This window comes from Larus michahellis, chromosome 3, assembly GCF_964199755.1.
Source record: "Larus michahellis chromosome 3, bLarMic1.1, whole genome shotgun sequence".
NCBI classification, from domain to species: domain Eukaryota; kingdom Metazoa; phylum Chordata; class Aves; order Charadriiformes; family Laridae; genus Larus; species Larus michahellis.
The window spans coordinates 109,498,693-109,522,794 of NC_133898.1; the positions used below are offsets into that span (position 1 = coordinate 109,498,693).

At 39.5% G+C, this 24,102-nt stretch overlaps 1 protein-coding gene across 2 annotated transcripts in view; it reads left to right on the forward strand.

The window, feature by feature from the left end:
• The window catches only part of ERICH1 (glutamate rich 1), a 96,306-nt gene that overhangs the window by 65,895 nt on the left and 6,309 nt on the right, over positions 1 to 24,102 (forward strand). The window contains exon 6 of one of the 2 annotated variants that reach the window (XR_012586337.1): positions 4,725 to 4,906. Coding sequence is in view for 1 of the 2 variants with exons in the window: in XM_074581705.1 (XP_074437806.1) it covers positions 4,725 to 4,798 (74 nt within the window). In the remaining variant the exon portion in view is untranslated. Of the gene's footprint in view, positions 1 to 4,724; positions 5,820 to 24,102 lie in introns of those variants that run through there. The other variant, XM_074581705.1, reaches the window with a different exon arrangement.

The following is a 24,102-nucleotide window of genomic DNA, read 5'->3' on the forward strand; positions in this document are numbered from 1 at the left end:
ACCATTCACTCATGTTCATTAACTGATGATCTTTTTTGTATGGATTAAAATTAAGATTTGTCACAAGATTTTTATTAGGAAGCTGTAATTATATAGTGGTAAATATATGCTTATGCAGAATTTTGAAAACATAATTCCCACCAAAAATACAGTGATTTTCCCTGTTTCTTGTTTGGTTACAATCAATACAGAAACTTTTCATACTTTGCAGCAACTATACAGCACAAGGTGATTCGGGTTCTTAAAACAGTATTTTTTAAATCTTAACTGTTTTAAGATTTAATCATGTTTAAAGCATATTTTTAATACATTCTCTTTATAGACTTTTTAAATCACGGGAATTAACTTGTTTGTCTTGGAGATTTCATTCATCTAGTTAAGGATTAATTTTACATGCATAAGAATTAACAAAACCCATTATTTCCTTTCTTCTTGGTCATCTACGTGGATTTTTAAAAAAAGATTTTGCATGCCAAAGTTTGATTTACAGCTTTGTTTTTGTTTAAATATAAATGCCTGGTTTAAGTTTCTAAAAAATACTGTTAATTATGTAAAAACATGAAATCACTCTTTATAATAAATGATATTATAAAGTCATTCATGAAAAGAAGAATTATTCTGTTACTAAATCTTTTCATCCCTGAGGCACAAGACTGATTTCATTCATGCTCCTTTTTTTCTCTATTATAACCCCTATCATTTTAGTAGAATTTCTTCTTGGACAGTTAATGATTCCTCAAGTGACTGTGGGATCAACATGTAGTCCATAGACGGTATAATAATTCATTGTCCAAGTAGTCTTCATTTAAACAGTCATTGTTACTTGTCATTAGTACTTTTGTTGCAGCATCAGCCAAATCTACAAGATCTGCTGAATTTTCTTGCCTCACAAAGAATTTAATCAGAGTTGAGAGCACTTGCTATGGCACAAGAGAATCTCAGCCATTTTAGATAGTGCTCTAAGTCTTTTGAAGAGTAACAACTGAGCTGGTAGTAGTGTGGTAACAGAGTAAATAAGATCATAGCCATCAGAGGCTTAGCAATAACGTTACAGCTTGTAACATCATTAAATAATTTATAGCATAATAGTGGCTGAAGATCCCAGTCAAGACTTGATCAAAGACACTAAGGCTTGTAAGATCATTAAATAATTTACAGCGTGATAGTGGCTGAAGACCCCAGTCAAGACTGGAGCCTACTGCATGCTATGCATTGTAAAAACACAGGAAAGAGGGAATTCCTGCCGTTAGAGTCCATAGCTGACAGATTTGGAAAAGGACACTCTTAAAGAAATACATATGTATTCCTTAAAGTGTAGATATGGAGTATGACAACACTTAAGGTTCTGATAGGTCTGACGTACCCACATATACATGGAACAAAATCCTTCTGTGCATTCAATAATTAATTTCAAGCCTAGATTCTATGATCTTAATTATAATCGGATGGTCTCATTGGATGTAATACACATTTGCAAACTAAGTAGGACTCAGCAGGAATAGTGGTAATGGTATAGGCCCTTTATTAAATGACCTAATTCAGCTTCTGTTGATTAAATCAAAATGGAACTGTTGAAGTGACCACATTCAGGATATTCCTTAAAGGCCTTATCCAAATTCTGCTCAATACAGTAGGAATTCTGTTGGGTTTTGCAGCCTTGAGGCAAGCTGCTCTGTTTACTTTTATATAGCAGAAATGTCAAACTGAAGAGAGAAAAGAAAACAGAAGCAAATTAGAAACAAATGCATGCAACTACCCTAATTTTCTGATGTATATTTTGTCACTTGAACAAGCAGAAGACAATTTTCTGAGTGATTTTTAAAATTCATTTACATTTCTGCTGATCAGGCTGAAATTGTTTACTCTTCCGGTTGATTATTTTTCCTAGTAACTGTTGTCACTCCAGGCTCAATTCTAATCTCATTCTAAGTTCACAGTGGTGTAACCGTAGTAGTTGATTTGATATTCATGAGGTACAAAAGCATAAGAAAGAGGAAAATACATGGTTATACATTATTAAAGGATAATTAAGCACATGCTAGATATTAATTTGCCTCAGCAGAGTTTAACGATACATTCTATTTGTAATTCAGGAAATTCAGTGAATGAGAAGATAGTGCTCTGAAATTTTACCTTGAATTAGGCTTTTAATTATACTTTTTTCCTACTTTTGGCTCAAAAATAGGTTATCTTGCTCAGTTTTTTGAATTTTAGATTTCATTCCCACTAAACAGGTGATAAAAGTTAAGAGTTATTACAAAAACTTGTCTCAGCAAATTCAAGTTCTTGTTATAGAAATACAGATTCGATCTGTTTATGAAGATAAAAATGTACAGTACATCATAATAATCTCAAATTGTTTTACGAATTTGTCTGATTATCCTGTATTTTTTCTGTTTGGTTTACTGGGGCATGATGTACTAGAAGGAAAGGTCATTCCTTATTAACATGATGAAAAGAATTTTTTTCTTAATTTTAGCAAGGTGTATTATTCTTGCAAAATGAATCTATTTTATTCCCTATAATTCAAGAAACAATATGTTAACCCTTTTTCCTGTGGTTATGATTCTACTTAAGATGCCACCGTCAAAGGAATAATAATAGGTGCTATGTTTTGTTCAGTTTTGTCTTTAACTCGAGGAAGGAAAGAGTAGGAAAAAAATGAGAAGTGATCCATCTCTTTCATATAAGTGCACATTCCCCATTAGTAAACTTTACAAAGTAAACATACCATTATATATCTTTTATTTCCTCTTATATATATATATATATATATATATGTTGCGGTTTAATCAAATTTTCCAGTGGGGCTACCAAGTCCCACTTGGCACGTTTATGTCTACTGATGGTAAATTTGCTTTCCTCAGTAACTTTTTACAGCCCTTTTAGAGTAAAGCTATGGACTGCCCCAGTTCTGCAGACCACAAATTGAAAACCACTGGTTCAAGACCATGTTTTGGTATTTCATTCACACCTCTTAGCACGTTATTCAGACTGTGAATCATGGTTCAACCAAAAGAAAAAAGAAACAACGAAGAAAAATGTTCCTGTTTTATCTTAAGCTCTTAGATCCCAGTATTTGCAGTCATATCAAAGAAAGGTCTAACAAGGTTGGTGGTAGGGTCTGAAAAATGTTGCAGGAATAGGAAATTGCTAAAGAGATTGAAACAGAAAAATTATCAACATTAAGGTATTATCTTTAACTCTTCATTTAAATAAGAAGACATACTTGAACAAGAAAATCTCTATGGTTAAGAGATACTGGTTGTTCTGGCTAGTTGTCATCCTCCATCAGCTTACCTCGTACTTTGTGCTTCAAGTTAGTCCCTCAAGTTACCTTTGACCTCATACTTCAGCAATCATACAAAGTTGAGGTTGGTCAAGGGTTTTTGTTTGAACATGACTATTTAAAATGTCATTGTTCTCAGACTGTAAAAAAGAACACAATGTCCTATTACTATTTCCATTTATTTGGTAGTCTTTAACAAAAAAAGTACTTACCTCTACCTAAAGTCTTTCATAAATGCAGGGAAAAGAATGTTTAGAATTCAAATAGACATACTTTTCTCATGATGAGGGCTTGGCTGATCTCTGTCAGACAGGCAGTGGCCATTTGCAAACGGAAGCCAGACACCTTCATGATCCTGCACAGTGCAGCGGGCAAAGGAGAAGACCTGTGACTAGTGGCTCCAGCTTCATTTGCTGTTTGGAAACTGCAGCTTTTGAAATGAGGGCTACTCAATTCCCATTTCACATCAATTATTAAAGCATAGGTGATCACCTAATTAAAAAAAAAAAGTCATTATCTCCTAATTTATGAACTCATTCAGCTTCTACTCATCAACTTCATTCTATTATCTATTAACATTTTCTCTTTGTTGGTTAGTATCAAGTCTCAAATATACTCTTCCCTTGTTGCCTAGGAAATTATCACTCACAGAAGAGCTAGAAGCTTCTTTTAACTGTCGTTTTTTGGAGGGTTGTCCTTTATATGTGTCTCCCTTGCAGGGGGTGGGGAAGGTACATTTTGCAGACCAGAAGTATACAGTTCTTGTGTGCCAACAGTGCACAGTGCACAGGCTGGATACACAGAGGCCCTACAATGGTTACGTTTAACCTTTCTTTGTTTTTAATGAACATTCAAAGAAAAGGAAATGAAATGTGAAAGCTATGTTAGCGTAACATTATAGAATCATCTTAAATGTGATATTCTGTGATAAGTACTGTAGAAAGTCCTGTTGTTAAAAATAAATAAAGTCACATAGATAATCTCTGAATTAAGAGAGAAGCCATGGCAGCTTTAATGTAGCTGCCTGTGCAAAACGACTCATTCTCAACTGGGGCTTCCAGGTGCTACTGTAAGTTAAATAATAATGTGTGAAATTACTCTCCACACAGAAAGAAGTGGAGGAGATTGCACTCTTTTAACCTTACCTATATGATCCTGTCATTTCAATCACCTTTTTTTTTGAGATATTTAATCATAACAAATAGGACATTCCAAAATATAGAATCAAAACTGTTTTTTATACAAATAACTGGCCTCCTAGAAGAAAATGCGCCTGTTTGTCTAGAAATTCATATGTATTAGTCTTCAGGCTCCAATATCTGCATTGGCTCTATTGAAATGCTAATATCGAATGGAAACAGATGTTTGCACAAGTCTTTAACATTCAGAAATGTCATAGAGGTATTTCAGGAGAAATGTGTTTTCTTTGTTTCAGATCATACCAAGACAGTCACGTCTCTGTTTCGCTACTGGATTACAGATATCCTTCCTGTGAAGAACAGAAAATAAAGCCTTGCCTGTGTCCGTATGTGCAGGGTTAAAATGTAATATACAGACTCTTAACCAAGTAGCAATTGTGCGGGAAGAGCAGTGTCAATACACATTCGACACCTTCAGGTAAATGAATTATTTTCTGTGTTACAAACTCCAGAAGACAACAAACAGGGTATAACTACATGTGATTTTTGTGTTTGATTGGTCAAGAATACCCATGTGGCCTGAGTCTTCAGCTGGATTAGTGTGTGCATTTCACTTTAGGATAAGGAACCTATCTGGAATGATAAAGTCTGTATCAAGTATTTTGTTTAAGAAGTATAGTATTTTTTTGTTTGTTTATAAATTGATCATTCCTTTCTGGAATTTTTATTTCTTGACTTTTCTTGTTTATCTAATATATCTGTTTACCTGAAAAGCAAAAATATATTTTTATATTTAAATCTAAGCAACAATATGTCTGAGGAATGTATTTTTGCTGAATAAACTGCTAAATTATGGAAATAGATAAATTTCTACATGTGGGTCATGTAGATACTGTTTGGAGTTATACAGAAACTTGGATAGCATTTTCAGAGCTATTCCACAGCCCAGCCTGTTAAAATCCAATGGCGTTCACCGACTGCAGAATTATGGGACTGGGTTCTTTCAAAGATCACTGTGTAGTCTTTCTGTAACTGAATTTGTCCATGTGTAGGTGATACAGTAAATAATATCCAAGGTTGAAAAATATTTTGGAATCCTGAAGAAAAAAATGCTTCCTGAGAGGCTCTTCTCTCAGCTGAGTCATTCACCTGATAGGTGATACAGAGCAAACCGGTTCTTATATCTTAGTGTGTTAGCTTCCTCATCAGTAGGATAGGGGCAGCATATTTATCTCCTGCAACGTATGTGTGGAAATATATTACCAATGGGACTATATAAATATTTTGTGGGGGTTTTGCTTTGGTTTTTTATTATATTGCCTGATGTATCCTATTGCAAGGCATTGTTTTTAGTGATGCTCAAAAATGCGTAATAAAAATACAATCATACCACTTTCTCATTAACTAAAGAAGTTAAAAGGGGTTCAGTAACATGCCAGAGGATTGCAGGTGCAGAAAAAATGGTCTTATGGCTAAAGCAGCTGTGTGCAGATCTGGAGAACTTGAGTTAGGTCTGTATCTGCTAGGAAAGATACTTAGACCATACTTTGCAGAGAGGAATCTTAACGGTGTGTTCCCTGGTTTAATGCTTCTGACTTGCTAACACATAGGCACTGAACTGTAGCTGTGACTTTTCATTGAGATGCTGTATGCCTCAGTCCCACATCCGGAGAATGAAGAAAATATCACTTGAATGTGAAGCACCTAGATACTCTATTGACAGACCCTGGCAGAAATTAAATCACTTCATCCTCAGATTGAGGTTTGAACGTCATGCGGTAAATGAGGTCTAGGAACTGTAAAAAAAGGATATGCAGCAACTCATTAGGTAAGCATCATCTGTCCTATACACTGCATATGAAAAAAGTAAATGAGATCATGTAATTAAAGACAGTATTTTGAAACACAAGTACAAACCAGGTCAAATTAGGACTGTACAAACTGCAGTGTTTGCATTTCCTGATGCTCAAGGGACTCTGCTGGGGGATGTTATAAGACTGCTGCCTTGGGTGGGCCCTGGGACCTATGGATTCCTCCTCCTTGTCCTCTGGATCCCAGGCTGGTGCACCTGGAGACCTGAATGCCTCTCCATCCCACGCCAGTGGAGGCGACTGCAGCTTTCATCTTTCCAGGTTCAGTCGGTAGTGATGCTTAGGGAAATATCTCAGGGACACATACACACACACACACACACACAACACTCACACAGCTGACTACACACAAGCACACCCCCATTCGCAGATCCCTCGGATACCATCACAGGCCCCCAGCCTCTCTCATATCCCTGCCTGGGTCCTGGGCCCTCTTACCGCTCGGCAGCTCTCCTTCTCACCAGCTAGTCCAGCCTGACACGCACTACCACACGTTCACACGCTTATCTTACGAGCACTCACGCACTTGTCTCACAGTTGTGTTTATTGCTTTCATTTCTCTTCTTTATTATTTCTGTTACAGTGCTTGGCCATTTCTCATAATATTAAAGTGTTTTTTAAAATTACACTGAATTCTAAGTAGCTGCACACAGAGGAGAAGATTTGGGGTATCTTTGCCAAACAGAAATATTTTGTACTATCAGTAGTCTAATCCCAGAATGCGAGTAAAATTTCTCAGGTCAGAAATGTACTTTGCTTGAATTGGGTAATGATAAGGAAAAGATGGCTTTCAGTCTCTCTTTTTTTCTTTCCCTTTAATCACTGTAAGAGCCTTGTATTCTGTGCAGAATTCGGCTGGTTCTAACAAAGCAAGCCTGGGAACAGTTTCAGAGCGTAGCTAGTTAGAGTCAGTGATATCTGATGTCTTTGTAAATGACCTGCGATAGGAACTGAATCTTAAGACTTATCAAACCTGCCACTGTTACACTAACGGGGATTATACAGAGTAGAGGATAAAGTAAAATCTGAGATGTTGGAGAGTTTAGAAAATTGGACCAAATTCAAGAAGATAGATTGTAGATTGTCACGGTAGATAAACGCAATCACATAAGGGTATATTTGTTTCTGAAACGAATGTGCCAAACAGCAGTGTGCTGAACTGCAACATGCATAAGGACACTTAAGAGCAATATAGAAAAGAACACAGTAGAAGGATGTAGTTTAGAAGCAAAAGAAATGGGCATTACTCATCCTATAATAATATCAGTTGGGGAATGGTCGGGGGGAAGGATTGCTTGGTTCCATGTTTGACATCCTATTTGCAGTCACAAATACACAAGAATTTTAATACCTGGTCACTTTTCTCTGCTTCTTCTCTAAAAGAAATGGTGCTGAATTTCCCTCCAGCCTGTATGGTTTATTTGAGCAGCAGTATAACCAACACAGCTGGGATATGAAAACTGAAAAATTTGACTAAATATCCACCAGGGAACAGAGTGTGTTTCACATTTCACTATACATGGCTCCTTCAGCATAGCAATGAAACATTTGTCACTGTGGATTTTCATGCTAAACTCATAAATGGCAAAGGAGATTGCATTGAATTTTTGCTTCTTCCACATCATTCAGTCAAATGAATGTGCAGTATCATGTGGAATTTCTGAGGCATGGAAGAGATTTTTACTGGACTTTGCATCAGAGAAATTCAGACTGAGCTGTACACACACTATTATCAGCATATTTCAAACTTCTGGGAAGACAGAACTTTAAAATTTTGTTTTTAAAACCTAACTGGGCTACAAGAGTAGGAAGAATTTAAGGATCAACTAGAAGGTAGCCTACATGTGGCTTCAAGAGTTAACTTTCTAGTTTGCATAATTAAACATTCCACAGTAAGGACGGAACCAGCAGCACAGTGGGAGAGAAGTTGGGCTCTGAGTAGGTGGTGGTCCCTTCCCTAGACTCTGTGTACAAGCAGAACTACAGAGGCTGAAGTAGTTTGGGACATCTGTAGTAGTGAATAGCTGATGACTATGCTTATGTGCAAGGGGTATGAGTTCAAACCATTATCTGTATATATAGGTATGTGTTTTAGTCTCAAAATTGCCTGTAAGACCTTAATTCTTCTCTTTTGTGGATATGTAATGTGGGAATGAGTCTCTAATGTTACGGATTTTTACTGCTTCATAAGTAGTGCAATATTTTATATAGTACTTTACAGTCATATAACATTATAAATTCATTAATGTGTTTTCTATGACAGCTGGCTTTTCTCCCCTGCACCAGTGCAGGGGATTATGACTCAGTAGGCTGAAACACTGAAATGACATCTGGAAAAAAAAAGACTTTAAAAAAAAGACAAAGAAGGAAAAACGTGGTGGGTGGCAGCATGAAGGCAGAAAATTGTTGTCTTTGACCAAAGAAAACATGTTTCTCCCAGTAGTATTTGGTATGCCATAAAACCAGTCCAGAGACGCAGAGTGGAAAGTAGTGTGTGTTGTGCATGTACAGTGTGCTACACATGAAGGATAATAACAAAGAGTGGTAGTGAAAAAAACAGCAAACTGCAAGATTGGAAAAATGCATTATATTTAATATTTAGGCCAACCTCAGGTTATAGCTATGTAGATCTTGTGATTAATTGCTTCAATCGTAGATTGCACCTAAGGAGGGCTGCATTGCACATGTTTATGCAGCTAATTTTGCTTCACTGTTAACTACTTTATCTTCTGCATTGCACCTAAGTAAATTTTGTTGAATAGGCTAACTATAATGTCTGAGTAGTTCACAATTTTTAATGTATGTTTTTCTTAGATGAAAAAAATTATATTTTTAAACTGCTAGATATATGCTGAACCTAAGACATGGGAGAAAAACATTACATAAGTATAAAGAAAAAGCAGAAATTTACAAATGCTGTATATGTTTCCTACCTCTAACGACCTAGGAAAAAACTATATATTCTATGATTGTTTGAAAACAGTGTATATGCACCACAGTCAGTCAAGGTCAAATATATAGCTTTAATAAGGATGTTTTCCACGTTAAGTGCTTAACTTTGTAGAATTAATAGTGTGTAGTCATTTTAATGAACTGTGTACATTTGTAAAATGTATAACCAAGCAGTAGTTCTCTTTTACATTATTACTGCAATGCTACATCCTGGTTTAGGATACATAATGCCAAAAAAAAAAAGTATTATCTAAGATTGAAGAGGACTACACACCAATAGAGAAGGAATGAATCTGTGGTTCAATACCTTCTTTTCTGTAGCATCAACTAGAGGCTGATGTCTTCGCTTTCAAGGTCTTTGCCAGTCTTCTCAGTTCCCTCAGTTAGTGCACAGATGATTCCTCCATCCTTTCAGCCTCTGGTACTAGCTTCCATCACCCACTTGCTACATTTTCAGATTAACACATCTGTGCTTTTTCCCCACAGTGCCTTCCACAACTCTCTACAGAGCAGTCTTTCTATCGTTTTCCTTCCCTTCTTTAACTATCCTTTGCCATGATGCTGCCCAAAAGCTTGGCAACAGCTATGTCAGTAGTGTGCTAAGACAACTGCCTACTGTGCTGACTAATGTTGCCTTATTGTATCTGTGTACTCCCACATCACTCTGCCCGTTTTCTCATCTGTTTTTTCCTTTCTTAAACTAGCAGCAATTTGATGAAGGGATTGGCCTGCTGTACAGCACTCAGCACAGTGAATTTCTGTTACATCTGAGCTGCAGATGTGTGAGAGGAATGTAATAGACTTAACTGCAATGAAGAATATGCTAGAATATGTAAGCAAGGCTGCTGATAGTTAAAAATGGCAAGTTAATTTTATATCGCACACATGATCAGTCTAGTAGAACAGAGACCTGGTTCTCCCTGGTAGACACTTTGGAGGCAGCGTTCATCTGCAGCTTGCTAAGGAGAGCTTGGAGGCATGCAGGGAGGGAATCATTTCTCCCAACTTCAGGTGTTTACAGTGTAGATATTTCCATCTGAGCTGCCTGTCTAAAGAACTTTATAATCACTGGGATGAAAGAGATACTTGTACAGCCCAATAAAACTGATTGCTTCTAGACATCTAATTTAGGATCAGAACAATGGTACAAATAGGAGAACTTACATATTTATATTGACTGTTATGGGAGCTTGAACAGGTAGGTCAAATGGAAACATCTGCGTTGCAGGCAGCAATGTGGTTTTTTGTAAAAAAAAAATTAATTTCCTGAGAAAGGGACAGGGATGTACATGTTGCATGACCAAAACGTCATCTACTCCTGGTGCTGGTCTGGCAGTGGCAAGCTCCTTCAACTTGAACAGGGCTGTGACCCCTCCTCCTTGCTGCTTTCTTATTTTCTGTTGGGAAGCCATTGCCTCAGAGTGGTAAAAGGGGGAAGGAGAAGAAGAGTAAGGAGCCTGTTGTACAGCTGTGGTGGAACTCACCCAACACAAGCTGAAGAGGTGCTTCTCCTGCTCTTCCTCTTGTTGCCTCCATGTGATCATGCACAAAGTGGCCTCCACCACTGCTGAGATAGGCTCAGTAAACAATTGCTGTGTGATTGATTCCTGCTCCCAGTAACAATAATGAAGTGGAAGCAAGTATAAATGCACAAAGGAGGAGTAACCATTGCTAGGAATATCAAACTGATTACCCATTACCTGTCTTCTAGAGAGTGAATCAATAGTAAATATATTTTTTTCAGAATCACAGGAGTAATCACCAAACTCTGTAAGACGTAACGGTAGCTGTTTGATCTCTGTCTGGCATGTTGGAGCATAAAACGAAGGTCATGTTCAAATCTGATTGGTATTCAGGGAAAGCATCTTAGCTTATTACCATTACTGTAGTGCTGGATTCTATTTGCATTGGTAAACAGTTTAAAATACTTGACGTGTTATTCAATTAAATCTGTGATTGCTAACTGACAGACCAAAGTGCATTGATTTTTCTAGCCACATTAAGCTAAGTACATGGCACAGTGTTTCATTAGCCTATCTACTTAACCCTTTCACATTAATTCAATTACCCAGTATAAAATTAATGTGTAAAATATTAAATAACTCTAAATTTCTAAATTAGAAGGTGTTGCAAGAATATATTAATCTCAATAGTTTCTGACGTATATCTATTACTGGATGATTTATGGTCTGCTGTGGATCACATTGTTATCCAGATGCCAAAAGTCACTCAGAAAGTTTTTTCTCTGTATTCACTCAGTGAATTGATAGCTAAATAGAGGGTAAGACTAAAAAGGACATGAAATTATCATCTCTGACCCCATCTGGATCCCTGGTCATAAATTTTCCTTTTACTTCAGGATGAAGACCAGTAACTTCAGTCTGACAAAACCACTGTTTGTGGGTTTTGCTAAACCAAGTGTTCTGCAGAGACAGGCAAGCTTGATTTAAAGACATCAAGAAATGAAGACTTAGCCCCTTCTCTGGTCATTGATTCCAGTATTCAATCTCACTGTCACTGTTAGAAACATGTGCCTTATTTTAATTTTGAATTTGTCTAGATTTAACTTTCAGTCCTTAGTTCTTGGTATGCTTTTCGTCACTAAATTAAGTCGTCGCTCGCTAGCCACTATTTTATGTCTGTAAAAGTTTTTGAACACTGTAATCAAGCTACAATGCAAACTCCTTTTTGCTATCCTAAACATTATCTCTTTAAATTGTTTGCTTTAAGGCATTTTCTACAGCCTTCAAATTGTTTTTGAGGCTCTCTTGTACGTGCTCTCAATTTTTTTCCCTAAAATTTAGAGAACAAGTGTGCTGGAACTTCACATAAAACTTCATTTAAAATCTTGGCAGTGCCAGCTTTCTTTCTCACTGCTCCATTGTGTGTCCACTTTTTGCCATAGGACTGTATAAGGAATCCATGTTGAGTTATTTGTCTTAGTAAACAAGTAGTCTTGAAATTTATTGCTTTCCAGGATTTAATCTCTGGTTCTATCCTTCTTGTTCTTAAATGTCTGACTTGCTGTTTGGCCATATTAACACTAATTTTCTTTTACTATGTCTACATTAGTAAATAATGGATTATTTTATGTGCCAGTACTGCTTTCATTGGTATCGACTATCTGCTAATGTTATCTGCAAAGTTTACCAGCAATGATTTTATGTTTATTACAGAATATTAATAAAAATGCCAAACAGTGTTGAGTACCAGTACTAATTTTATGGGATCCAAGGAGTCAGTCACAATTCCCTATTTATACCTTCTTTTTGAAAACAGAAAACTGAGATCATCTAGCAGATTTCTGATGTATTTAACGTGTACTTTATTGTCTTTTGTGCTTTTTTTGTTTTGATCAGAAAGTCATGTGGCACTAGGTCACTTCACAGGAGTCTAAATAGCACAAGGTGTAATGGTTGTCTGCTGCTGTCAACAAGTATTTCTTCAGTTTTCTACAAGAACAAGCTTTAACTTTTTTAGTTAAGGATAAGAGTCCAAAATAAGACGCTGTACAAAGAACTGTAGAATTGTGGTTTAAAGTATGTTTAACGGGAAGCAGAATAATTGAAAAGTATTCAAAGTAAATAGACTCTCAAATTTGTCATAAGTGTTTTCAGTTCGTTGCTCTGGAGGGAATGATTTGCATTAGTCAAGAATAATTGTTGTGAAAGATTCCTTATTTTTAAACATCAAAGGAAAATTTATCTTTCTTTCTTTTCCTGCAGGATGTGATCCATAGCTTTAGTTGTAAAAGTGTCTTGTGTGTGCATAATCTCTTGTGTTGCATTTCTTCCAGCTGGTAATTGAAGCAAGGTCCTTGCAATAAGTTCATTAACTACTGATGAAAAAAACAGGTTTGAGACTTAGAAGTTTGCTTAGGAAGTTGCATTTACAGTTTTATAGTGGGAAATGCAAATTTTCAGTTTTTTACAGAAGCAGTTCCCTGAGCAGATTTCCAGGCCACAGCAGACATGTGAACTGTCAGTATCAGCATTAACTATCTGAACGTTTTCTAAACCCTGAGCTATTGCTGGAGACCGGTGTAAGGTTTCGTCAGAGATATTCATCAAACTTCAGCTTAGTCTCCCAACTTCTGCTGCTCAGGGAGTGCCAAGTTGCAGTTGGTGTCATGAATCGAAATGCAGGCAGCATTAATGTTTTCTGTTGGAAGTTCTTCTGAGAGAAGTCCCAGTTACTCTCTGCCCAGAGCTGTCACAGTCCAGAGAGAAGCAGGAGCAGATTCTTGGGAGGATCCTTGTATGAGACAGAACCGCCGGTGGGATTCCCACTTCGTTGCAGTGGTTCATCACCCTCATGGTTCCCTTTAGTCAAGACTGTGTAACAGGCTGGCCCTGAAGCTACATGATGGAAAAACAAAGGAGTGATAACAGCATAGGAGCACAGTAACCAGCAAAGTCACAGTAGGGCCAGTTAGTACAGGAGCTAAACATGAAAGGAAAATTATTTTAAAAGAACTTGCAACTGGAAGTACCATCCCTGCACCAGCTGCAGGAGCCTGTAGTTCAAAGGCAGAAGAGAATACTGAAGTGTTTGGCAACAGAAACTACAAAAGAAAAAGAAACAAAGATAAGAGATATTCAGAGCAATAAACTGATTTGTTTCCTCAATGTGAATAAAGCTGGTGAGTGTAGTTCTGCTGCTTTATTTGAGGAAAGTATAATTTCCCTGGCCAGAATCTGATCTGTGGCTGCGTAAACCCCATACAAACAGCATAGAGCCTCCAGCTCCAAGATTCTGGCTCTGTGCTAACACAGAACATGCCTTGTCAGATTACAAAAGGTTCCTTAACTCTTCCGTACACTGGAAGCTGTAGGGAAGGGGGGAAAAAAAAAAAAAAAAGTGTTTCTGTCAAAATGCCCTGACAGCATCCTTTCTTTCAGTCTGATTCCCTTATGCATAAGCAAAAAACATTAAAGTTCAATATCAAGCCAAAAAACATTTCATGTGCCCTTGTCAGGGCACCTGAGACACAAAAGCTGACTGTTTTGTTTCTAGAAGTCTGATGCTCTTCTGCTCACTCCATAATTTGCAAGGCCCCGCCGTGTTTCACAGAGTGAAAAGCAGACTCACACTACCTTGCAGGTACCATAGGGTGAGAACCTGGGCGTGGGCAGATCCTGGGAAGCAGCTGCCGACAGTGACTTACCGAGGTGATGTGAACAGGAGGGAAGGAGGGATGGGACTACGTGGACGTAGCTTTTCCCGTCTAGGTTGTGGTGGTGATTCACAGATCCTTTCTGCTCTGTGCTCAACAAGATTCTCGTGGATAACCGGAGACTTGCACTTTCAAATGAGAGTGACAGGAAATTTGGGAGGTAAAAGTCACAAAGATGAGATGGCGTTGAGCAAGTATCTCAAAGAGGATAATTAGTCTTCTGAATAATAACTAAGGGTCCTCTTTATAAATCTTGATGCAGCTCCAGCTGTCTAAGGCTGATCCAAATTGTAGGAATTACTGGTATCCATAAATCATAGATGCTTTGTACAGCAGTCTCTCGCATAGCATTTTGTTTGAAGCCAACCAAGGAAGTCTGAAAAGAACCCTATAATACTACAAAGCCCACAAAACTATCTGTTAGAAATCCAAACCAGGACAGTGTTTGCCACCTTTTTTTTAACTGAGTCCCTAAATCACTGTTGTTATTCTGTATGCAGGAGAAGCAAGTCATCTGAAAAAACTACTCAATAAAAGCATTCTACCCACAGCTGCAGTTCCTTCTCTTCTCTGGGTTCAAATCTAAGTCCATAGACCTGAATATTATCTCAGTGCATGGAATGATGTACTTGCATTGCCGCTATGCTCTGCAGGGATATTAATGCCCTTTCCCAATCTGGCAGCCTGTGCTTGTGAGCAAGAGTCATTACAACGGAGCATGCTGTTCTATGGTATGCCCTAAGGTGGCGGAAATGACTGCAGGCCAACTCTCAGCTCAAGCGCACCAGGATATTAACTGTAAAACTGGCAATATTGCTTTGGTGCAGAGTCTTCCTCCAGGCACCCACAAGACAGATGGCTTTATCAGTACACAGCCATTCACCTCTGCATTGCAATTCAGAAGAAATACAAATAAATTTCCAACTATCTTTACTAAGCAATTTTACAGCTGTCTATCTGAAATTAAAGCACCCTCCCTTGGTTGTGCTTTGCATTTTTAGAGTGACTGGCAATCTTTTTTCCACAATGCTACATGCAGCCTTCCACCGAGTTTTTAATGCTCACAAAAATACATAATACTAAGTTAACAAAGATCAGTGCTTCAGACTGTAGGGAACCAAGCAAAGGAGGATTCTGCATACTCTGTATAATTGGGCGCTTCCTATAGACCAGTGTAAAAAACAAATCCTCTCTGGCAGGGATAGGCTTTTGTATAGAAGTTCACAGGAATGAATTGATGTGCGCCTCATGGAAAGTCTTTGTAGAGCCTATAGGAAGAGCAGCTTCCAGCCTATGACCCATCAGTCCTGTTCCTCCTGAACTGAACTGTGCACTGGTCTTTGAAGTGGTATGAGCCAAGGATTGAAGCAGTGCGTTTCTCAGTGACTGAATATCTGTCTTTGGCTTTAATGAGCGGGAATCATAAACATGTCTCTCAAATTGGAGTCAGTTTTCCATCAGACTCAAAAGCTGATCAGAGCTAAAATTTATGATGAAGCACCCAGGGCATTCGCTTCAGTACCTGTGCATCAGTTTCCAAATGAAGTTAACACAAACGTCCCATAAGTGAGAGGTGAGACTGAACCATGCTTAACTAGTAGTATCACCTCGCTATCAAGGAAAAGCAGTTGGCTGAGATTTCTACAAGCTGTGAAATGGGAGGAGTTTGCAATCAGCTCTGAAAGTAACTTCAAGGTGGGACAATCTGTCACGGCATCTCCTACTTCACAGGGAAGCCATGCACTGAAGGCAGTCTGTCTGCCTCCAAACTGGAGAAGTCAATGTCTGATAATTAGAAAAATCTTGTTGACAAGGCTACGATGCAGGAAGGAGGTAAAAAACTCAAAGAAATATTTTTTTCCTTTGTATTTTGGGGCGGTGGGGGGCAGTGAACCCTTGTGCATTTTCTGCCTTGGAGAAGGAGTATGGGGAGATCAGAGGAAGCCCTCCCTCTAACTCTGAGTGAGGAAAGAAAATCCCAACGGCTTGTATTTCAAACCTTCATTTGTGTGCAGGACTGGGAAGACTATGAAAGCATTGGTAAGAACACAGTAATGTGGGAGGGAGAGGAAGACGTGTAGAGGAGGTAAGGAAGCAGGGAAGAAGAATAAAGGGATGCATCCAACTTGAAGAGTCCTGTTTGCTCATTCTTCATAAATAAACTTTTCCTGCTTTTTGTTATACCCTTCGTGCCCTTTCCTATATCTTTTTTGAGTCTGCTTTATCCTTTTGGAGATGGGAGGACCAAAACTGCCCACGTTTTTAAAAATATAGGTTTACCATACATTTTTTGAAGTGTGCTTTGATTTGTTCTTAGTCCTTTCCAAATAATTCGGTGCTTTTTTGACCCCTTACTGCGTACTGAGCCAACATTGTCACAGAACTCTTATTTCATTCCTGAACAGTCCTTATCGGTTTATGTAATTACTTGCACCACTTTGCAATACCCTACATGGAATCTCATCTGCCGTTTTATCACAAGTTGTTCACAATCGTAGTGCTCTTCTGCAGCTCTGCACCGTCAGCTTTCAATTTTAGTCCCTGTGATAAACATAGTGGAATCAGCAGTCTCTGTTCCCCCATTATTCATCACCTTTTCCGGGTCATTTAGGACTTTGCTGAGCAGCACAGATCCTGGCACAAAGTCTCATAGGATTGTGTTGGTGATCTCCTTCCAGTGGGAAAACTGCATTCCTAGTTTTTCTTTAGTATCTTTGAATTGCTTATTCATTCAAATGAGGATCCTCTTAGCCTGTGAGGCTTCTTTTTTAAGAGCTTTTTTTTTCACAATGAATTTTAAAAATGCAATTTACTACACCTTGTCTGCTTATTTGTCTATTCCTAAAAAAAAAAAAAAATGAAAAGTCAGTAGGCTTGTAAAGTAAGTCTTCCCTTACAAAAGTTTAATGCAGTGGTTCCCAGTATATTTTTCCAAGCATCTGCTCATTCTGTTCCTTGCAGTGGTCCCTACTGATCTGCTGAACGAGGACATCAGGTTCACTAGTCTGTAGTTCCTCAGATCACCCCTGGAATCCTCTATAAAAATTAGCCACCTTCCCAGCAATTCCCTGTGAGACAATTCCCGGTGAGAGGTTACACACCACGGCTCACAGTTGTGTTATTTCATCCTTCGGTTGGTTTAGAGCTCTTAGGTGAATACCATCTGGTCCTGGTGAGCTGGTAGTTTGTGCCATGGGAAATACAATCTCCGAAGAGGGAACTCCGAGCTAAGTCCAGTGCATCATGCTTAAGTGCAAATGTTCACTGCGTTTTCCCTCTTGTTTTGTTTTCCACTCCTAGGTAATTTGAATGTTGTTTCAATCATTTCTGCTTGGCCTCACAGTCAGACAGCCACAACACTTAATCAGAATAAAGACTACCTAATGAAAAAATAAATGTTATAGAAACGCTGCTCTTTTGATTAATGTATTTTTCATGCTTTATTTCCTGTATAGATTGTTTTGCCCTCTTCTTAAGTTGATGAAAGCATCTTCCAGTGTTCAGCTAGAGAGTTCACAACATAAGACATGTACCTTTATGCAGGATTATACCTAAAAATAGGTTACCAATCGTGTTAAATAGCCACAACTGTGCTGGCACAGTGCCATGCCAGAAATAATAGATGTCCCTTTAAGACGTTAGAACATTTAAATAGGAATACGGATAGTAAGGGATGGGAACCATATGTAATTGGCAATGTGAAGGCAATTACAAGGAAACAAAACAAGGGGACATGTCCGAAAGTGTGCGGGAACAGAAATGCAACTAGCAAGGTTCCCACTAAAGCCATGTAATTTAATTTAAAGCTTTGAAGCATTTTCTATCATACTTGGAAGGTTCCAGTAATTTTATGTTTTTATATTGCAGTTTAGTTGTACAAGAGAATTTACAAATCCTTTGTGTTTTGGGTGGACTAATTCATTAGCCAGTTGCATTGCAAAAACACAGCATACAGCATTTTATATTCAGGCCTTAATATCTGCAAGGCTGGATCAAAGCATTTACAGTTTCTAAATTAGAAACCATTTTTGGATGTTACAGATCTAGGTAGCCATTAGCGCAAAATGTAAGTAACTTCCCTAGTAGACCACTGAGGAAGACTTCAAAACCTCTTGATGTTCAGATACATTTGCTTATGCAGGAATGGTAAATGTCAATAAAGTTCTACATTTTGATAATAGCTCCAGATTCATTTTAACTGTGATCACGTGTAAAACAAGTTCCAGCCCTTCCAAAAAGAAGATTCTACAGGTTTGTTTAGAAGGTGGATCAGGTGCTTTGAAGTGTAGACCTTAAAGTTTGGGCTTTTAAAAAAGGAAAAAAAATCCCACAGATGGACTTTGTAGGATTCATGGCTCACAATTTATAAAGCCATATGGAATATGGTAACCCACACATTTTGACTATTTGAAAATTTTGTTTGAAAAGAACAGAGAGGTACCAGAGAAATGATTGACTGAAGTTGTATACTTCTATTGTAAATCAGTGCTTTAGAATTAGAACCAAAATTGTGGTCCTGCTTTGAATGTATCTATATTCTCAGAATGAATCCTTTTCCATTCCAGAGTCCTGGTATCCCAAACATCCCTACTGTGGCTATTTTTTCACACTGTGGCTGTGCTCTGAAACAAATTAAAAATGTCTCTGGCTACAAAAAAGCACAGGATACTGTACGTTAGGGTCTTTCTCATACATAAAATATGGCAGTTCTTTGCAAGCCGCCCAGTCATTCGTAGGCATCGCAGATCTCATGGCCTTCGGTCCTCAGCTGCCATACCCAAATACCTGCACTTCTGGAATTACATGTCAGAAGGCTGCTTCTTTAGCTCTCTCATTTGTGTGATTCACGGTGAAGATTTGGCATGTGTGTAACAGGGTTGCACTGTGGGACAGAGAGGAGAAGGAGGAAGAACCCTGCTCGATAGTTAGTTGCATATGCACCTGCTCATGAGCGTTCCCAACAGCAATACAGAACTGCTGGGAATGATGTGTCCAGCTTCTGACAAACAAGTGGTTCAAATTCAAAAGGCCGTGGGCTGTGTGTGTATGTGCGCTGGACAGGTTACAACCCTGCGCAGGTCAGTGTATCTGTACACTGTGTATCAAGCTGCAGAAGATACCTGGGATGCTGCAAGGGAGCCTCTCATGGTCTGGGACCTTCTGCAGATGGAGTGAGGGATGCCCATGAGGACATGGAGTCTGACCGTCCAGTGTTTTGTCTCATCAGGCACAGAAGCAGCAAAGGACACAACATGAAGAGTTGTCATCACAGATTGTGATATAATTTCTCACATAAATGCTTACAGTGAAAAACACCCACTGAGGACTGTCCAGCCAGGAACACATGTTCAGCTTGGCACAGGAGCCAGTACCTGGTGGGCGTCGTGATGTAGACACCCATTTTAAAGGACTTTGGGGAGCAGAGCAGAGGGAGAGGACATGCCTTGCACTTTAACAAGCTCACCCCTCTTTGCTCTGTGTCTTCTAAATGGAAAGGAAATTGCAGGCTGTTCACAGGAAAGAGCTTAATGCCTTTTTTCTCAGCAAAATAGCAGCCATTGTATGTCACTCCTTTAGAGCAACAAATAATATACTGTCTTGGATTAATAGCAGCTAATTGGCACACATAGTCACAGGAGTGGATGTGCTCTTGAGTGGTGATGTGTCTTGCGAGTCTTACGTATCCAGATACATCCATGGGTGTGCCATAGGCTTCCCTACTCAGATCGGCAGTGTCTTGGTAGCTGAAAAATGACTTTATGTTAAATGATGATACCCACCTTCTTCACAAACTGTCAGGACTGCATTGCGTGTCCTTCCAGCGTGCCGCCTTGCTGAAGTGGTTCTTACGTGCTCTGAATACTGGGATCATTGCAAGACAGTGCATTACACCTGTGAGAAAAAGGGATCTAGATTACCAACTGTTACCGGTGTTAAATGGGCCTCTGGACCTCTACTGGAAGCCTGTCCAATGCCTGCCAGATGTGAACCTTCCCAGAATAAAGGCTATAGATAAATCTTTCCACGGATACGCACCCAAATAATTCACAGGCCAATGAGGACAGCCCATGGTGTTCCAGCATCTCTGGTTTTGTCTTGTGCTGGTTGATTTCTGAAACTGCCTCCCAGGCAGCAAGGCATAAGGTTGTTGCTCAAGAAAGACAGCCATTCTTCTGCTATGCGTTTTAAACACTCAGCCCACTTTCCAGCGGTGGGTATTAACAAAAGACACAACAGGGAAGTGCTTGTGGTGCCATGTCACTTGCACAGTAGAGGCAGAGAAGCTTTTCCCTGCCCATATCTGCTAGGCCAGTTTTCTGTTGCAATCCACCAGCAAATTCTGCAAAATTGTACAAACCATTTAGGTGGACCCAAAGATCAGAGTTGCCAGTGAGTGGCTTGAATGTAGCAGCACCTTTTTGAAAACTGCCAGCTTCTATTAAGGTCTTCAGACCTGACCCCAAGTCCCTCTATTAATGCCCATTGTTTATATACTTGGTTTGAGTTGTGGGGTTTGTTTTTTTCATTTTGATGGGTTCTTCTTTGTTTTCAGTTGTAAAATGAATAAATACATCTGTACTAGTACACACCTTAGCTACAGAAAAACTGACAGTGAGTTTATTCACCCAGCTGATCATTTACGGATCAGTAGCAGTCAGAACTGACAATGTTCTGTAGGACAGTGACCGTCTACTGGGACACTGGAGATGGAGTCCCCGGAGATGCTATACTTGCACATCAGGTCAGGTAGTACCTGTTAACGCAGACTCTTAAATGCAGTCCTTCTCATGTGTTGGCTTTTCCATGTGTAGTGAGCCACTCAATTTTACCAGGGTTGCCTTCCCTCTATGAAGGCCTCCCCTGAGCGAGAGGAGATGACACTAGGCTACTGACCACATCCAGGAGTTGGGAATGAGGCAGAAATCAGTGTTCAACCACATCATCACTGCTCATCAGTATCTAAGAGGAGAGGAAGGGTTTGACGAGCCTCCTTTTGTGAGGTTAAACATTTTTTTTATAGCTGCTTCTTGCAATACATACTTTTCATTTGCTTTGTTCATCTTAGGAGCCGTTCTTCATGCCAGCTTTATTGTGAATTCTCCTGCTCTAATCAGTGGGGTGCAGTTCACATGACTGGCTGTACTTAGGCTATTGATGTCTGTGTCTGCGCTAGCTGTATTAACTCACCGTTCTGTCAAGCATCACTTCTTTCCCTGATCTTAACATCGAAAATAGGTAAATTACAATGGGAGTTTAGAGCAACTAGTTCCGAGGCAGGCATCTGCCCTAGCCACGTCTGGAGTTAGGAGAGATGGATCCAGCCCTGCTTGACCGAAACCTGGTTCCAGATGAGCTGTGCTACTGGCTTTGTGCTACAGCTGTGCTGCTGCCAGTGACATAGCACTTACCTGCCTTTGCTTTGAAATACTTCAAAAACACGTTCCAGGATTATTTTTTTTTCCGCTGCAGTTTCTAACAGATACAGACTGCAACAATTGCTAACACAAAATTTTCTTTCATGGCAGAAGTTCTCCTTTCTCTGTAGTAGAAATTAATTTGGTTCTCTGCTATTGAGTCTTTTGCTGTTAAATTTTTGCCTGTTTCTATTATTTCGCCCCTCAATGGCATCAAAGCACTATGGGTAGGCAGGCTGCAAATACAGGAGTAACCGCGTGGCAGTGGAGCTGTGGGAAGGGAACGAGTCAGTTCTCAGCAGGAAATGAATGAGTAGTTTAAGCTGCTTCAGTGGTAACTCCGTAAGCCTCAGCAACACAATCTCTTGCCACTCTCTATCCGTAACCTTAGATGACTTTGAGGACTGAACTATCTGCAGTTGTCTGGCTATGTCTCTGCTCGTCTACACAGAATTCCAGTCTTCTTTTATTGACAGTATTTCCCACTTCTGTCATCAACATATTCCAATACATCTCCCTAATTTTGCACTCCGCGAAGATATTGCTGTGTAATGTAACAATGTGACTAACATTGTTCCTGTTCCTTGCCTGCTTTATCATCTTAAAATTAATTAACCACCTCCACATCCCTCCTTAACACTGTGCTTTGCTGCAACGCCTACAAAAATTTGGAAACAGTCTGACTGTGAGCGAGCTGAGAACATTGCCTTGCATGCCAAGCAATATATTCTCTTTGTTTCCCTGTGCTCCTCCATCTGGTGGCATCCATCTGCCTGCCCACGGATTGTAGGCTCTTTGGGGCAGGATCGTCTCTTTCTTCTATGAGCTGACAGTGCCCAGTCCTGTTCCCCCTCCAGAAATGGTGTTTTAGTTACCTTTGTTTTAGGCAAAAATCCTTTTAGCTTGGTGTTAATTTTTAAGTAATGCACAGAACGGTTTGTGAGGACGTGCTCTCAGATCTAATAACTGTTGAAGTCAAAAAGCCCAGGATTAGTCATACGGTTGTGCACAGAGGAAAATTTGCCGGTTTGTTTTCTTTGTATGTTTTGTTTTATTTATTTGCCTACATTGACAGCACTTTGTGTTTACTCTATCCTACACAAAGAGCAGCAGTAGAAGCCATAGGAAGGTTCAGAATTCTGCCCCTATTCCTCCACCCTGGCCTCCTTAAGGGTGGTGAATTTTGGAAAGTACTTCTTCAGTTAAATATCTGAATTATTTTCAAAATTATGACTTCAAAATAATCCATTTTGCTATTGTTGTCCAGGTAAAGAATGAAAATTGTGTATGCTTTACTGGAAATCCTCTTTTAAAATGCTGCCCCTGTACTAGTGTGAAGGCCTAGAGTAAATCAAGCTGAATGATGCTCAAAGCCAGTGGAGAGCCTTGCTTTAAAGCAGTTTATTGTTCAGAAATGTGACTGCACATAGGCAATGCCCTGCAGTGCGCTACCTGCAATCTTTATCCATCGGGTAGGAGCAACAACTGTTGGGAGACATCGGCTCAGTCCCAAGTGGGTCACAAGTGACTGGTGCCTGTAAGAATGCACACTTACCACCATGTTGCCTTAGGTGCCTTCGTGCTGGCAAGAGCCTCCTGTCTGCAAGTGTGGAGCCTGCCTTCCCCTGGCCGTGGGGTGGGCCTGTCACCCCAGCCACCCATGGGGCAGGATTTTCCCTTCCTTGGTCCCATGTTCTTGCCCTGCTCCCCATTCCCCTCTGCACTCCCTTCCTCTTTGGTTTCCATTTTTCACCAAAAGCAACTCTCCATGTTAGACTCCATGCATGCCGTCGGCTGCAGACCCCACCGATGGATCATTGCACATGTGAACCTGTCTGGACATCCTTTGTGTAACAGCCATGTGTTGGCTGCAGCTCCGTAGTCTGAGCTTCCACACAGGTGTAAGAGAAGCTGCTCTCCCCATCTGCCTTTGCCTGTGGTTTAACTCAAATGCCCTACCAGCTCGCCTCACTTCTCCATCCCTCTGCTTCAGGATGGCTACAAAAATTTTTTGAAATAGGATATAAGAAAGCAGAGGAAAATAGCATGTCTAAATGTATGCAATGGACTACCACAGGGGTGAGAGTCAGGGCTCACTAGCATGCAGAGTCTCCTGAGTGCGACAGACCTTTGTTATTCTGGCAGCTGCAAGGGTCCACGATGGCAAGCGCTGACTGGCAGAAGACAGCAGTACGGGCCCCTTTTCTGAAGAGACATTCTGATGCTAAAGCTGAAGTATTGGAGTAGAAGGAAATGTTGA